Raw genomic sequence first — 18,366 nt, 5'->3', positions numbered from 1 at the left:
ACCCACAACGATCACCCTCAAAAAAATGTTGTCGATAAGGGCATGAAAAAATAAAAACCACTATTTCTCTTGCCAATATGTAAGAAACTATTGAAACATTGTATCCAGCCTTCCTCACAGACATGCTACATGAGGAACACCACACACTATTTTCTTTCTACAGTTACAATTACTCACCTTGGCTAATACCTGTAGAAAACTCGTCCTTGCACAGTTGAACATCTTTTCCATACATGTCTTCATCTTCACATACATCTTCTACTTTAACCACAAAGAAGTCATCACCCTAAACAGTCATAAAAACACTTATACCCCATCTTCAGCAAGCGTACAAAAAGAATTCTTTCAATCAAATGATGCATTAATGAATATCATAGTGCAGTTAAGCCATTAATCCATTGTTTAGGCATTGTTACTACCTTTTCAGTGATTTTTACAGGGACATTCCAGTTATCTAGCTACAGGATAAGGAATAACAATTACATTGTTGAAATCCTACTGCTGAGACCATCACTGATTGGCAGATTTCCACCTCCTGACCACCGCTTTATTCAAAATGGGGACACGAGTCCCCAATTCTGCCATTCGGTGGGGTCTTAGCAGTCAGACCGCCACTGATCTGTGGACAGGCATTAACATATGCTAACTGGAATACCCCTATAAGAAAGTGACATAACGGTTTGCAGACGCTAAACAAGGTAGAAAAGTACATATTTCCCTGTAGCTATACAATTTGTTTTTGTTGCAATATTTAATATCATGAAGATAAGTTTAACTGGACCCTTAGATTAATTTTTCCTTATTTTTTTTATCATGCGTGTGATTTCTATGACATTTATTGCAACACCACGCTTGTGGTTGCATTTTGAAAGAGGTCAGTCAATAGAAAAATACAAACATGCTTAGTAATAACCTGTGTCACAGACGTGCACGGTGAAACAATGGTAACATAAATGTATGTTCACACAGCATGTTATACCTGCTTGTTTTGCGGAACATTGTGGCTTTTTTCCAGGCCGTCCTGGGAGCACAGGGAACGCAGACCTTTCTCTGGTGTATTCCGATCACTGGATCCAACTGTATGTAAAACACAAAAACTGACTAATTACTTAGATGTGATTTTCAAATTATAGGTTAATCTACATGACTCTCCAAACTATTCTGTCCTTAACAGTCAATGAAAGGCTTCCCTCACCCGGTGATCTGAAGCTCCGTATATTTTTCCTCATCGCTTCTTTGTTCATGTCTTTATCGTCTTCAAAGTCCTACATGCAGAAAAAGAACCATCCACCACCAATATTATACTTGAAGACAGATTTAAACAAGTGGCTTTATTCAGAAATGATGGTGTAAAGTGTAGTGTTGGTCAACAGATGTCTCTGCATAAAGATCATATACTATATTGAAAGCAATGGCAGATTCAACTAGACATCTTAGATAAGTAAAGGCTCCGTTACATATAACAATGTCCCAGTGATCCCACCAATGATCCGACATGATGGGATCGCTGGGACATCATTAGGCTGATCGCTGGTGAGCTGTCACATAGAAAGTCCCTCCAGCGATCAGGACCAGCGAAGCTGGACGCTGGTTTCTAATGTAAACATCGGGTATCCAGGAGCCGCAGCTCCTGGATACCAGCTGTTTACCTTGGAAACTGGTGTACACGCTGGTTTCCAAGGTAAAAATCGGGTATCTAAGAGCCGCGTGACTCCTGGATACCCGCTGTTTACATTAGAAACCAGCGTCCAGCGTCGCTGATCTCTCGCTGCCACACGCAGCGATGCGTGCTGGCTCGCGGGAGACCAGCGATCAAAAAACGACCCAGGCCGATCGAGCACGATCAGCGATAACCGGCATGGGGGCCGGTCGCTGATCCCCGTCACACACAGCGATCTCGCTGGCGAGATCGCTGTGGCGTCACAAAATCAGCGATCTCGCTAGCGAGATCACTGTGTGTGACGGGGTCTTTAGACATTAGACTAATGAAAGTGTTGATATCGATGGGTTTTGCCAACATTCTAATATGTATGGGGGGCCCCAGAAAACTGATAGTCAGGGGAGATGTCGATCAGGTATGTCTGACTTCAGACTGTCGATCACTTTGCTCTACAGGAGATAAGCCGTTGCCAGATGTGTCAGCCTTCAGCTTTCTCATAGAAAACACAGGAGCACTTGGCTGAATGAGAACTCGTGTGTATGGGAAAGCCAGCCAAGATATCTGCCAGCTGAACAATAGGCCAAAGCATGGTTCAGCTGACGGCCATCACTGACTTGACTTATGAGTACGTTTCCACTTTTTTGGTGCAGATCAGAGCCTAAATGGGGACAATACTACAACTAGCAACAAGGTTACCAAAAACACTAAAACACTTATAAAATACTCCATGAATGCGTTATAGCTGACTTAGTCTGAGCAAAAAATATCCTGCTCTAGGTAACTTCTAATTCCAACAGAAGAAACATTGATAAAGGCGGATACTTGGTGACAAGTATAATATGAAGATCACAATATAATGACAAGACTAATTCGTAAGGCAATTTCCACTTATATGGAAAACCTACATGATGAAAATATTAAATAAGAAGCCATGCCAAGTGCCATAAGTAACATGTTAAATCTTGCTTGTCCTTCAGATATCAATGTAATGTGAGGTATACTGGTGACAAACTTTGCAGGTCTCTCCTGCTCTCTGGAGACAGACAAAGACACATTCATACATAACCATCCAATAACCCTTGTGGTTAAAGTGTGGACACTCAGACGTAGTAGACTGCATCTGGGTGTCCGGCTCCAGTAGTCAAAAAGGCCTGAAAATGATGCACGTCAGAGCGAATGTCCACTATGCCAGCACCATTGTAGTCTATGACCCCATTGGCGCATAAGTCCGAATCCTGATTTGCGGGGGGGATTTGGACGTAAGCCCCGATGGGGCCACTGAACATGTACCTGAACGCAGTATGAAAGCACCCTGACTGTGAGCTCAAACATCACTCCCCTCTCTGTTCAGCAGCTCAATGATCTTGTTGGTGAGTTCTAGAATCTTCTGCTCATTACTTCTTTTTGTTATCAATGGTGAGGACTTCATTATAGGGTACTGGATCCTGCGCAGTCCCCCTGACACACAGGCACTGCTGGTTGTCAGCAGCTCCCCAGATATCTTCTTCACAACCATATAGTCCTATACACAAGAAGCATAAATAGACAAATACAAAATATCAGCAGGTTAAAAAATTGGTAAGAAAGAAACAAAGTGCAATAATTCTCAGAATGTCTCACCTCACCAGTCAGCAGGTAGAGAATCTCAAGGGTGAGGCTTAATATCTTCTCCGTTGTTTCTTTCTTGTCTCTGTCCATCTCTTGCAATTTGTTCACGTCAGGTTGGAGTTTGATCACAGGGGCCGAAAGTGACCACCTAATGTAGAACAAATTCACAAGTGTTTACAAACATCATTGACACATTTCAGGCTATTTCTAATATGAGAAAAATAAATTAAATTAGGATTTTTTTAAAGTTTTGACTTGGATTTTCAGCACTGGTGAGAAGCTTGTGCCAACATGTTTTGGTTGGTAATGTCAAGTGGAATTAGATTAGGAAGTCCTTAAAGAGATTGTCCATTACTTTCACATCCTTAGGATAGGTCATCAATGTCTGATCAGCTGGGGTCCGGCACCTGGTACCCCCGCTAATCAGCTGTCATCAGTGTCGGCAGCGTCCACCGGGAGGAAGAACTTACTTGCTGAGCTGGCCATCTACCTGTAGTTGCTGCCGCAGGGTGCTACACATCCACCTCCCATTCAAATCAATAGGATGCGAATGTGTAGTACCCTGCGGCAGCAACTACAAGTAGACCGCAAGCTTCACAAGAAAGTATTTCTGGCCAGCGGCCACTGCGGACACCGATAACAGCTGATCCACAGGAATTCTGGACCCCGGAGAATCAGACATTGATGACCTATACTAAGGAAAGGCCATCAATGATAAAGTAGTGGACAACCTCTTTAACTCCACAGTGCTTAGATGAGGAAGATTGCAAATAATTAATCAATGAACATGATTGCCTTGAAAGTAAAACTCTGGCATGGAAGTACAGTCATGGCCAAAAGTTTTGAGAATGACACAAATATTATATTTTCACATGATCTGCTGCCCTCTGGTTTTTATGTGTGTTTGTCAGATGTTTTTATCACATACAGAAATATAATTGCAATCTTATTATGAGTAACAAAAGGTTATATTGACAGTTAGAATGAGTTAATGCAGCAAGTCAATATTTGCAGTGTTGACCCTCCTTCTTCAGGACCTCAGCAATTCTCCCTGGCATGCTCTCAATCAACTTCTGGATCAAATCCTGACTGATAGCAGTCCATTCTTGCAAAATCAATGCTTTTATTTTGTCTGAATTTGAAGGTTTTTGTTTGTCCACCCGTCTCTTGATGATTGACCACAAGTTCTCTATGGGATTAAGATCTGGGGAGTTTCCAGGCCATGGTCCCAAAATCTCTATGTTTTGTTCCCTGATCCATTTAGTTATCACCTTTGCTTTATGGCAAGTTGCTCCATCATGTTGAAAAAGGCATTGTTGATCGCCAAACTGCTCTTGGACGGTTGGGAGAAGTTGCTCTTGGAGGACATTCTGGTACCATTCTTTAATCATGGCTGTGTTTTTAGGCAAAACTGAGAGAGAGCCCATTCCCTTGGTTGAGAAGCCACCCCACACATGAATGGTTTCAGGATGCTTGACAGTTGGCATGAGACAAGACTGGTGGTAGCGCTCACCTGGTCTTCTCCGAATAAGCCGTTTTCCAGATGTACCAAACAATCGAAAAGGGGATTCATCAGAGAAAATGACTTTACCCCAGTCCTCAGCAGTCCACTCCCTGTACCTCTTGCAGAATATCAGTCTGTCCATGATGTTTTTTCTGGAGAGAAGTGGCTTCTTTGCTGCCCTCCTTGAGACCAGGCCTTGCTCCAAGAGTCTTCGCCTCACAGCGCGTGCAGATGCACTCACACCTGCCTGCTGCCATTCCTGAGCAAGCTCTGAACTGCTGGTAGCCCGATCCCGCAGCTGAAACACTTTTAAGATACGGTCCTGGCGCTTGCTGGTCTTTCTTGGGCGCCCTGGAGCCTTTTTGGCAACAAGGGAACCTCTCTCCTTGAAGTTCTTGATGATGCGATAGATTGTTGACTGAGGTGCAATCTTTCTAGCTGCGATACTCTTCCCTGTTAGGCCATTTTTTGTGCAGTGCAATGATGACTGCACGTGTTTCTTTAGAGATAACCATGGTTAACAGAAGAGAAACAATGATGCCAAGCACCAGCCTCCTATTAAAGTGTCCAGTGGTGTCATTCTTACTTAATCATGACAGATTGATCTCCAGCCCTGTCCTCATCAACACCCACACCTGTGTTAATGGAGCAATCACTGAAACGATGTTAGCTGGTCCTTTTAAGGCAGGGCTGCAATGATGTTGAAATGTGTTTTGGGGGATAAAGTTAATTTTCTAGGCAAATATTGACTTTGCAAGTAATTGCTGTTAAGCTGATCACTCTTTATAACATTCTGGAGTATATGCAAATTGCCATTAGAAAAAATGAAGCAGTAGACTTTGTAAAAATTAATATTTGTGTCATTCTCAAAACTTTTGGCCATGACTGTACAGGGAAATGTTAGAGAGGACCTGTTGTAAGGATTCTAAATCCCAAACTAATGGCATGTATAGAAAAGAGCTTTAAAGCTGAGTAAATCCTTACCTATCTTGTAGAAATCCATATTGCTGTTTTATAGTAAACCATACATGAAACTGTACTCGTTAGAGATCACAGAGCTGATGTGCGATCTATGTGGCTTCAAATATGATTTTTTTAATATTCTTTTTATTAGCAGTTAATAATAATAATAAATTTTATTTCTATAGCACCGACATATTCCGCAGCACTTTACATTTCAGAGGGGACTTGTACAGACAATAGACATTACAGCATAACAATAATCACATAGATCATAACAGATACCAAGAGGAATGAGGGCCCTGCTCATAAGCTTACAATCTATGAGGAAAAAGGTAGACACAAAAGGTGGGTGGTAACAATTTCCCTGATTGTATGGACCAGCCATAATGTTAAGTGTGTAACATTACAGACACATAGGGCTAATGGATGCATAAAGCATGTGGGAACATGATGCGGGGAACCTGGTTATGGTACAACTTTTGGCTGTGCCACACATGGATAGTTAATGTGTTGATGCGGTAGGCCAATCTGAATAAATGAGTTTTCAAGGCACGCCTAAAATTGTAGGGATTGGGGACTAATCGTATTGACCTGGGAAGTGCATTCTAAAGAATTGGCGCAGCACGTGTAAAGTCTTGGAGACGGGAGTGGGAGGTTCTGATTATTGAGGATGCTAACCTCAGCTCATCAGCAGAACGGAGTGCAGGGGTAGGGTGGTAGACTGAGACGAGGGAGGAGATGTAGGGTGGTGCTGAGCCATGGAGGGCTTTGTGGGTGAGGGTAATAAGTTTGTACTGGATTCTGGAGTGGATGGGTAGCCAGTGTAAGGACTGGCACAAGGTAGAGGCATCAGTATAACGATTGGTGAGGAATATGATCCTGGCTGCAGCATTCAAGACAGATTGGAGAGGGGAGAGTTTGGTAAGAGGGAGACCGATTATAAGAGAGTTACAATAGTCGAGACGAGAATGAATAAGAGAAACAGTAAGAGTTTTTGCGGAATCAAAGGTAAGAAAAGGTCGAATTCTAGAAATGTTTTTGAGATGCAGATAACAAGAGCAAGCCAGTGATCGGATGTGGGGGGCAAAGGAAAGCTCGGAATCAAGTATGACCCCAAGACAGCGGGCATGTTGCTGGGGAGTAATACTGGAACCACACACAGAAATGGCAGTGTCGGGTATAGGTACATTAGTAGAGGGAGGAAACACAAGGAGTTTAGTCTTTGACAGGTTCAGTTTCAGATATAGTGAGGACATGATGTTAGACACAGCGCTTAGACAATCGCTGGTCTTTTCTAGAAAGGCAGGCGTGATGTCAGGAGAAGAAGCATATAATTGGGTGTCATCAGCATAGAGATGGTACTGGAAACCAAATCTACTGATTGTTTGACCAATAGGGGCAGTGTACAAAGAGAAGAGGACGGGACCTAGAACCGATCCTTGAGGAACCCCAACAGTAAGCGGAAGATGAGAGGAGGAGGAACCAGCAAAAGATACAGTAAAGGAGCGGTCAGAGAGATAGGAGGAAAACCAGGAGAGAACAGTGTCCTTGATGCCGATGGAGCGGAGCATAGTGAGGAGGAGCTGATGATCCACCGACTCGAATGATGCAGAGAGATCCAAGATAATTAGCATGGAATACTGACCATTAGATTTAGCTGTTAATAGATCATTAGAGACTTTAGTGAGAGCAGTTTCAGTAGAGTGTTAAGAGCGGAAACCGGATTGGAGAGGGTCGAGGAGAGAGTTATCAGAGAGATAGCGGATCAGACGGAGTGGACCAGGCGTTCCAGGAGTTTAGAAATGAAGGGAAGATTAGAGACAGGTCTATAGTTAGCGGCACAGATTTGGTCGAGTTGACAGTAATAACATGTAATTTTTACAGAATTTGATAATAAAGCTCAGAACAATTTTGCTAATAAAATTGTTTGTATTCTCATAGAGGCCCCTAACTTACTAGCACTGAAACACTGGCATTATAGTAAAGGGAACCTATCAGGCTTCCCAACATTTTTAAACTGCACGCTTGACCTTTTAGTCAGGTAGTTAGGAATTTAAGTAATGTTTTTATTGCTTTATACAAATGCATATATTTGAGTGATATGAACTTCTATATATCACCTCGCGGTATGGTAATGAACCAGGACTAGTCCGGTGAGGTGTTTACTTACTGAGTATGTACTGGTGTCATGCTCCCACTGACCATGACTGACAGTCCCCGCACTGCCGGCATCTGCACAGTTTCCGGTCCTTCTGTTACCTCTGTTACCCAGCCTCTGACAAGGGAGCCAGATGCTGGGAGGAGTGCAATGTGTAAAGACACCGGCAGTGCTGGGACTGTCAATCATGCCAGGGGGCCTGGTTGCAGCTACTAAACCAGGACTAGTCCCAGTGAGTAAAACATCACACTGGATGATGGTTCATTATTAATTATATAAATGCAGCTGTATAAAACAATAAAATCACTACTGGAATACCTAAATATAGGACTAAAGGTTATGAGGGTAGTTTTAAAGTGTTTGGGATCTGACAGGTCCCCTTTAACTTACAATCTTGTCAATTTTATCAAAGTGAACAAAAAATGATGACTGATTATGGCTGCAGGTTATCCTTATTGCTACAGTCATTCTCCCAAATATTTGCACTCTCCGCAGCACAACTTGCCATTACTGAGAAGGTAAACAAAAAATTATGAGAATGACAGTTTATTCTCATTTTGAAATTTTTCGCAAAATTATCATGATCTCATCTAAGGGTTACGTGGAGCTGATGTTTGTGGGAGAAGGATCGGAGCTATTCTTAAAATATGTGTAATTACAGGAAAATAGGGAGAACAGAGAAAATATCAGTAAGGCTATGTGCCCCACGTTGCGTTTTTTAAGCATTTCCGCCGCAACGGAAACGCTTAAAAAACGTTAATAAAACGCATCCCCATGCAATCCTATGGGATTCCGCAGTTGCTGTGCCAATGCTGCGGATTTTTCCGCTGCGGAATCACATAGCGGTAAAATCCGCAACATGTCCATTAACTCTTCGGAATCGCGGCGATTCCGCCGCCATAGGATTGCATTGAAACGCTCACTTTATGCATGTGGCTATGCCGACCATGCGTAAAGTGAGCGCTTCATGTGCGGATAGGACCCAGGGTCTGGTGAGAGGAGACTCTCCTCCATGCCCTGGGTACCATATTCCTGTAAAAAATAGAATTAAAATAAAAAATAGTGATATACTCACCTTCAGATGGCCCCCGGAGCGATCCCACCTCTCAGCCATGCTGCCAGCATCTTCCGTTCCCAGGGATGCATTTCGCGAATGACCTCTTATGACGTAGCGGTCTCGCGTGAAGCTACGTCATCAGAGGTCATTGTCGCAAGGCATCCCTGGGAACGGAAGTTGCCGCCAGCACCGATGAGTACCGGGGGCCGACACAGGGTAAGTATATCTGTATTTTTTTTTATTATTTTTAACATTCTATCTTTTACTACTGATTCTGCATCAATAGTAAAAAGTTGGTCACAGTTGTCAAGCACTATGCTTGGAAAGCACTAGCATTCTGCAAGCTAAAAACGCTTGCAAAATGCTTGTGCTTTGCGGGAAAACGCATGCGAATTCCGCATGCGTTTTACCCGCGGCGAGGAGTTGCGGAAATGCTGCGGACATTTCCACAGCATTTCTGCAATGTAGGCACATAACCTAAGAACTACTACATTTTACTGTTATTAGAAATTCACTAAAATGTAACCTTTGTGTCAAAAAGGTCTTAGTTTCAGAGAGACCCAAACTCTGACATCTTCCCTGTTCATAAGAAAGGAGTCTTGTCTTAATATAATAAATGTCTGCAAATAATGGGAGACACATCTGCACTAATAGTATCACAAATGAGAGCGCTAGCAAAGTGCAATACCCAAGCACGTCATTGAAAAATATATTTTGAAATCGCTGTACCGGCTTTCAAAGTGTTAGAAAAATATAAATTTAATACTAGAAAATAACCAATAAAAAATACCTGCATTCATACAGTATTTATACAGTATATTCAATATATTTGTAGAAAACTGTTTCGCTTAGAAAAAAGAAGTCTCAGGGGAGATCTTATTTACATGTATAAATATATGTGTGGTCAGTACAAAGGACTGGCGCATGACTTACTCCTTCCAAAGACCATTCTAAGGACCAGAGATCACTCACTACAGGTGGAAGAAAGGCGATTCAGGCAGCTAAATAGGAAAGGTGTTACGCTGCGGATGACGGTGGCGAGAGTGGACCCTCTGGGCCGTGACGCCGAACCCTCCCTGAGCAAGCGCACCAAGTGGACCGACCCCTATACAGGGACCGTTAGGGAACAGACTCGGGAAGTTCAAGCGCCACGGCAGCCAGGACCAGGGGTCGGCTCAGGAGGGTGAGCAGATGGAGAGGAACAGAGGAAGATCCGGAGAGGAACCAGGATGACCAGGGTCCAGAGGCTGAGGGAGGAGGAGAAGGACGGAGAAGGATGGCGGGAACCAGGAGGAGGTAAACTGAAAAGGGAAGGAGACACAGGGGTTACCAGGAGGCACAGGCAGGAGTCTCAGAGGGAACACAGGAGACACATGCGGGAGACACAGGGATTATCAGGAAGAAGAGGTACAAGACTCAAGGGGTTAACCAGCGCGCAAGGTTGCAAGCAAGGAACTAGCAGCAGAGAGAGCGGCCTAGACATCAGAGAAGTAACTCTATAGTCAGGCGCCTCCACTAAGGGAGGGCGGCCTGAAATATCTGGTGGTGGGCTCTGATAGGTTAGGGGGCTGGTCCGGGTCAGGTCACGCCAGGCAGGTGACTGACGGCAGAGGCGCGAGGCCTAACCCTCCGACGCGTGCGCAGAGGCACAGTGCGCGCGGCCGAGGGAAGTGTAGGAGTGCGTCGGGACGCCGGCCGCCGGAAAGCGAGGAGATTGGGGGCGCGCGTCCAGGACGCGTCAGGGGAGCGAGTCGGACCAGAAGCGGAGGCGGTGAGTATGGCAGCGGGAGCGGGAGCAGCGGAACGGGGAGCGGTGCTGACAAAAGGGTTCTTTACAATTAGAGCCGTCAGGCTGTGGAATGCCGACCACAAGAGGTAGTAATGGCAGACACTATGACAGCTTTTAAAAAAGGGCTGAACGATTTCCTCACTACGCATAAAATTGTGGGTTATAGATAATTTAGCGACAAAATTGGTGGAGAAAGGTTGAACTTGATTGACCTAGATCTTATTTCAAACTATGTAACTACTATGAAATGTGTTTGTTGAATCACCACATCCTAATATACATCCTGCCACAAATACTTCTAGAAGATGACGAATGGCACCCAATTGCTCAAATACTGTCTAAAGGTTCTTTCAGAAGTCAGTTTGTCTGGTACGTGTGGTGACAGTTTTCACACGTACCAGAGACTTACACACGTAGACCCATTCAACTGAATGGGTTTGTGCACTTGTCAGTGTGTTTCCACGGACAAAATATGCTGACTTGTCCATTTTTTAACAGCAGCAGTGGCCGCAAAACGTGCCACACACGTGCACACTGACATCCGTGTGTCATCAGTGTGACACGTACCGGCGCCTGGGAAGCTGCGGTACTGTTAGCACTGATCCCCGGCGCCGGGTGCTGAAGACCGCTCTTATCATTCTCCCCTGCTCGCGCTGAGATCAACACTAGCAGGGGAGAATGTTGAGAGTTACGTATATTCAAATGATAACAGCGACAGCAGGTGGCGGCTGATGGGGGTATTCATCAGCCACCGGCTGCGCTATAAATAAATAAATAAATGAAAAATCCGCTGTGGCTGCAACCCTCAGCAGTCAGCTTCAGCAAGTGTGGTTATCAAGAATAGAGGCATCCCCACATATTTTTTTATTTATTTAAATAAATAATTTTAAAAAATGGAGTGGGCCCCCCTCATTTTTGACAACCAGCCTTGCTAAAGCAGACATTTGGGGGCTGGTATTCTCAAGCTGGTAAGGGGCCAGGGATATTGACCTTCTTACCTAAAAAATAACCTCCTAGAAAAGGCACATCTATTAGATGCACCATTTCTGGCATTTTGCCCAGCTCTTCCCACTTGCCCTGTAGCGGTGGCAAGTGGGGTAATATTTGTAGGATCGATGTCACCTTTGTATTGTCTGGTGACAACAAGCCCATGGATTGTCTATAAGACACCTAGCATTACTAATCCTATAGTTGTATGGTAAATAAAGACACAGCCAGAGTAAAGTCTTTTATTTGAAATAAAAACAAAACAAACTTTTCCATTTTTATTTAAAAATAACAAGCACAGTTACACTCACCTAATGCCCATTCCATTGAATCCCTCCTCTCCTGTAATAAGCCAAAAATAAAAAAAAACAACAATATCCCTCACTTGTCAGTCGTTCTGTCCCACTCCGTAATCGATGTCGGGGGAATAAATAGTTTTATTTATTTTAGATTTACTATGGACGGTGCCAAGATGCGAGGGGCTGAGAACCATTAATGAATGAGCTGCTGCAAGCGTAGCATCAGTGACCAGTGGTGACATCATCGAGGTTACCACAAGTTACTGAGGATGCGCTCCCATCAGGGTTGAATTGTGGTGACCTCAGCACCGTGAGAAAAAAAATCACTGCGTTCACAGTTCAGCTCAGTGAGTTCACCACAAATCACCGTGAAAATTTTTTTCCCAAGGTGCTGAGGTCACCGCAGTTCTGCCCAGCTGCCTCAGTGACCTGCACTAACCTCAATGATGTCACTGTTGGTCACTAATGCTGTGCTCACAGCAACTCATTCATCAGTGGTTCTCAGCCTGGACGGTAGCATCTTGGCACTGTCCAGGTTGAAAACTATTTATCCCGACATAGATTACGGCGTGGGACAGAACGACAAACAAGTGAGGTACATGGTTGTTTTTTTTATTTTTGTTTTATTACAGGAGACATTGGCTTCAATGGAATGGGTGTTAGGGGAGTATAACTGTGTTTGTTATTTTTAAATAAAAATAGAAAAGTGTGTTTTTTTATTTCAAATAAAAGACTTTATACTTGATGTGTCTTTATTTACCATAGAACTATAGGATTAGTAATGGATAGGTGTCTATGCCTCTCCATTACTAAGCCGTGGATTTGATATCACCAGACAATACAAAAGGTGACATCAATCCCACAAATATTACCACTCATGCCAGCATCATAGGGTGAGTGGGAAGAGCTGGGCAAAGGGACAGAATTGGCGCATCTAGTAGAATGAAAATACCAGCCCCCAGCTGTCTGCTTTAGCAAGGCTGGTTGTCAAAAATGGGGGGACCCCACACCGTCTTCAAAATTATTTAAATAAAAAAAAAACAACGCATGGGGACTCCTCTATTCTTGATAACCAGCCATGCTGAAGCTGATGGTTGCAGCCCACAGCCCTCAGTTTTGCCTGGCTGGTTATCAAAAACACAGGGAAATTCACGCCAGATTTTTCATTTATTTATAGTGCAGGCGGCTGATGAATACTCTCATCAGCCGCCACCTGCTCTTGCTCTTATCAGTTGAATATATCTCTCTCCTGTTCGTGCTGATCACCGGCCGAGCAGGGAAAAATGATGAGAGCTGTCTTCAGCACTCAGCGCCGGGGAACAGCACTAATTGTACCACTGCTTCCCTGGTGGCGGTACGTGTGGTACTGATATGGCACACAGTTGCCACACATATGTCACAAGTGTTACACACCCGGACACTGACATCTCCAGTACTGGTTTTTCTGGTTCCAGAAATATCAGGATGTGTGAAACAGGCTTAAAAGAGAAGCAAATAGCAATGTACATTGACGTATAAAAATGTCTTGCAGGTGGAAACGTCTAATGACTGCACATCCCATAGAAAATAATGAACAGCGTGTAATTCCAAGGAGAAACATTACTGAACCCTATAGCGAGGCCCTCACAAGGTTGAGTGAACTTGGAATTAGAGGGAATCTATCGAAAAGCTGATGAATGTTGAATTGTTAATGGTTAACTAAATGCCCGGCTGTTATTTGTCCCAAACCAGCAAATATTACTTTTGATGTTAATTGATTGCTTGATCGGTGGATTATCAGCTTTTTTGGGTTTGTTGTTTTACTCACAGGAATTGACATGTTGTGACTTTCAAATGTCAGTTTACACTGAGTAAAAGACAAACCATCGCGGGCAGGAGATTTCTAGAAATCCCATCTAGTTTGTAGGAACTGTAAGCGCAGTGAAAATCTGCAACGTGATAAACTTATCGTGTGAACTGAACTAGTCACCATGTGCACAGGCCACACACTGCCAGTCGTACTGCTCTGCTCTGCTCCCACCTCGTGCATTCACATCATATGATCAAACCAGGTATGCTGGCTCCATATTATTAGGAGCCTGACGCGTTTCGGACGCCACGCACTATTAGACTTGGCATTGTGATTACAAAATATATTGTTTCAATACATATGGGACAAAATAGGAAAAAAATGACAGGCGCAGAATCATAAGAAGAAAGCCGCACTAATGAATACGGTGTCCCAGCTGAACCACTTCATCCTTCCCCCTGTATTGCTGTCACGCCGCCTGTCACGCCGCCCCCACCTGGGGGCGGGACCCGGGGTTCGTCGTCACCACTTCCGATGCCGCGGCCGCTTCGAGGGTCCCGTCGGGTGCGCACCTCTCGCTCCTAGCTCCGTGGTTGCGCTATGTTCCAGTGTGCACGCGCGCTCTGCCCAGCTCTGTCTTTGGTCTTGTCCTCTCTATGATACTGGAGGACTTGACAAGGAAGTTCTAGGACTCAGGTGCTATATCAGGCTACCTCTTCCTATGGGAGGTGCCTGATTATTGTTGTACTTCCTGGCTTGGTCTGCCGTGTCCCTGCCTGGCTGTGCGCTGTATTCGGGTCCTCTGCCTTATACTCTATTGTGCCTCTTGGCACACGCTCTGAACCTGCACTCTGCCTTCTACTCTGCTGTGCCTCCTGGCACACGCTCTGAACCTGCACTCTGTCTTGTACTTTATTGTGCCTCTTGGTACATGCTCTTATCCTGTACTCTGCTGTGCCTCCTGGCACACGCGCTGATCCTGCACTCTGCTTTGTACTCCGTTGTGCCTCCTGGCACACGCTCTGATCCTGCACTCTGCCTGGTACTCTGTTGTGCCTCCTGGCACTCTATCCTGTACTCCGTTCCAGTCCTCTGTTGTGCCTCCTGGCACACCTGCTGTCTAGCTCTGTATTCTGGCGTGCTCCTTTGCACGCATCCTGCTTTGCTCGCACCCAGGCGTGCTAGTCAATTCGCACCATACGCACTCCCGTTTACACGCCTTGTGTTCTCCAGTACACTACGTGCCTCCGTACACTCGTGTCTCATGTGAGCCGGCCACCTGGTGCCACCAGTCGTGGTACCTTACCCCCCTGGGGCTTGCCCCTGACACTCCCTGTATAGGGGGTGGTCCTCACTAGGTCAGCTCGCCCTGGGCGGGTTGGTGCCACGACCCAGAGGGTCCACTCCAGGAGTCGTCACAATCGCTTTGCTGTTACAGTGTTGTTGCAAGAATTTGGCTTCTCCCACCATTATCCCAGGCCTTTTTATAAGTGGGGGGTTGCTTTTCAAAAGCCCCTAAGTAGAGTTGAGCGACTTTGGTCAGATCGGGTGAAACTAGTCCGACTAGGGCAAAAAAAGTCAGAGTTTCGTCCGAAACCCGACCCCAAAGCAAGTCATCCGCTCAATGCCGGCTTTTATTTCCCATAGACTTGCATTGGGGTCGGGTTTCGGACGAAGTTCCGACTTTTTTTGACCTAGTTGGACCAGTTTCATCCGACTCAAATTTTGTTTCAGTCGGGTTTCACGAAACCCGATCCAACCAAAGTCGCTCAACTCTATCCCTAAAACATCTCCATTTTGAAGGGACTTCTCTGTTTCTTAAAGTGAAGCTGTCATGAGGATTTTATAATTCAAACTAATGACATATATTTACGGGCGCTTCCATGCTGAAGAAATCCATACCTTGATTGTAGAAATTTGTTTTCCCATTTCTAAAAAAATGCAGCATTGAAATAATATGCAAATGAGCTGCAAGTGTTTTGGGATGGGACATTGCACTTGCAGCTCTCCCGCCTGTGTGCTGTGTCTGACTGACAGTCAGGGGAGAAGGTCCCTAAAACTGGAGTGACCTGTCTGAAAGACCCAGGAGGCAGGCGGAGAATAGGAAGGGAGGAGAGCTGCAAGTGCAATGTCCCACCCTGAAGCACTTGCAGCTCATTTGCATAGTATTTAAAAGCTCGATTTCTCTGAATCAAGGTATGAAACAAGCATGAAAGCGCCTGTGCATGCATGTCATTAGTTTGACGTTTCCTTTTAGGGGCAAAAGTTGTGCCATATTCCGACAGACTACAGCGGTCATGTGACCGACGTCACCAGCGAGCCCCGGCTGTAATAGGGTGATGCCCAGTGGATGGATACATATGGATTGTATACAGACATACATGCAATCATACCAATATGTGGTGGACATCTATAGAATAATGCACCAATCCCATAAATATATGCATACATAGCCACAGCAACCACAGGACAATGATAATTACCTCCCTGAGGAGACAGCTCAGCCTCACAGCTCGGGCAATTAAGACCCTATAGCAGGAAAAAGAGAAAAGAGGGCAGAAGGATTCTGGGAGCTGTAGTCTTTTAAATACATTAAAACCTATTGAAATGACAGACTACGACAAAATGGCTACCGCAGTCCTCCGTTGTGGACTACAAGTGAAAGCAATGTAACACCTCACTAATCCTCGTGGCGTCGCGACCATCCATGTGATGCGCTCGATCATCCCGGGCTCTGATTGCGCCAGTCGGACATCTAGTCACGTGCTAGGGTTACTGCTGACCACAAGGGGGAGCAGGACCTGCGCACCGTTCCCATACGTGGGTTCGGTTGCTTAGTGACGGAAATGCTGTGCGTCTGTATATGTGTAATTATTTGGGGCAGGTCAGCGACTGGCTCTTAGTTATGACCGATGAGGGACGCTGTTTCACATAACACTGCCCTGACGTCTAAGCAGACGGGACAAGGTCAGGTGACAAATGGGAATTGGCGAGACCCACAATGGTCTCCTGACTGGCCAGCCCTCTTCATTTCAGTGGACTCCATCTCTAAAATGATAGGGTTTCCAACTAAATGTATGATTGCTTAGCGTCCTACCACTAGGCCTCCTAAGTGTCCCAAGCAATGATTAGGCAGGCATCCTGCTGCTACATTCATACAGAGAATTTGGGATTGCTGAAGCCACCAGCAGCCGGACCCAAAGCACTCGTTCATTTATTATCTTACCTGTTCAAGGACACTCTAATAAAGTAGTGTGAAACATAAGGTAGGACACTATGTAATAATGGAGACTGCCATACATAATAAGGACTGCATGCGATAATGGACTCCACAGTACATAAGGGAGGACACGATGTAATAATGGATAGTGCTAGATATAAGGACTGTATGTAATGATGGACAATACTGTACATAAGGGAGGACACTATGTTATAATGGATAGTGCTATATATAATAAGGACTGTATGTAATAATGGGTACCACAAGACATAAGGGCGGACACTGTAATAATGGATACAGCTATACATAGTAAAGACTGTGCAATAATGGACACCACAGTAGATAAGGGAGGACACTATGTTATAATGGATAGTGCTATATATAATAAGGACTGTATGTAATAATGGGCACCACAAGACATAAGGGAGGACACAATGTAATAATGGATAGTGCTATATATAAGGACTGTATGTAATAATGGGAACCACAGTACATAAGGGCGGACACTGTAATAATGGATACAGCTATACATAGTAAAGACTGTGCAATAATGGACACCACAGTAGATAAGGGAGGACACTATGTAATAATGGATAGTGCTTTACATAATATGGACTGTATTTAATGATGGACAATACATAAGGGAGGACACTATGTTATAATGGATAGTGTTATACATAATAAGGACTGTATGCAGGGTCAGACTGGGGTATCTAGGGCCCACCAGGGGAATGGACTCTAGGGGCCCACCCTACAGCTATATGCAAATATCTGTCAGTCATCCCCATTAGGTTACTTTCACACATCAGTCTTTTTTAATCCGGCACGATGCGGCGAAAAGTGTGAAAACCGGATCCGGAATCGGATCCGGTTTTGTCACATTGAATGTAATGATCGCCGCATCGTGCCGGTGGACATGCGGCGCTTCATTTTTTTGCCGGATACGGCAAACATGAGCCGTCCGGCGTCAGCAAAAAACGTTCCCTGCAACACTTTTTTGCAGTGCCGGAACGGCTTTTTACACAGCGCATGCCCGGACCCTGTGAGTGTTAACCCCACAAGTGCCCGGTGTGACGGGGTATACGACAGAGCAAGAAGGGACAACAGGCCGAGGGACGATCCAACGAGATTTATTAAGGCAGGGAGCATACAACATCAAATATCCATAATGTCCTTGGAGTCCATGAGAAGTCCACAATAAGTCCACACAATGGAAACAAATCCGGGCACCTCACTATAGTCCTTTTGCCAGATACGATATCAATAATCCTTGCAATAGTCCACAGGATTCCACACAATCCCACGGACGTCACGAGCTGGCCTCAACTCAGT

General features: G+C 44.8%; 1 protein-coding gene across 3 annotated transcripts in view; it reads right to left on the bottom strand.

Annotated features, from left to right (window-relative positions):
- Positions 1-16,593, bottom strand: part of LOC141048596 (uncharacterized) — a 60,149-nt gene extending 43,556 nt beyond the window's left edge. The window contains exons 1-7 of one of the 3 annotated variants that reach the window (XM_073544334.1): positions 16,491-16,593; positions 16,298-16,343; positions 3,281-3,416; positions 3,002-3,182; positions 1,196-1,267; positions 980-1,077; positions 178-286 (exon numbers count right to left, since the gene is read on the bottom strand). In XM_073544334.1, coding sequence (XP_073400435.1) covers positions 178-286; positions 980-1,077; positions 1,196-1,267; positions 3,002-3,182; positions 3,281-3,358 — 538 coding nt within the window. In that variant the 5' untranslated portion in view covers positions 3,359-3,416; positions 16,298-16,343; positions 16,491-16,593. Of the gene's footprint in view, positions 1-177; positions 287-979; positions 1,078-1,195; positions 1,268-2,950; positions 3,183-3,280; positions 3,417-16,297; positions 16,344-16,490 lie in introns of those variants that run through there. The other 2 variants (XM_073544335.1, XM_073544336.1) reach the window with 2 other exon arrangements.
- Positions 16,594-18,366: the final 1,773 nt, after the last annotated feature.

Source organism: Dendrobates tinctorius, unplaced genomic scaffold (genome assembly GCF_039654945.1).
Source record: "Dendrobates tinctorius isolate UK_male_01 unplaced genomic scaffold, ASM3965494v1 ptg000137l, whole genome shotgun sequence".
Classification (NCBI taxonomy): domain Eukaryota; kingdom Metazoa; phylum Chordata; class Amphibia; order Anura; family Dendrobatidae; genus Dendrobates; species Dendrobates tinctorius.
The sequence above is the reverse complement of the archived record's forward strand: the minus strand, read 5'-3'. Positions and strand labels throughout refer to the sequence as shown.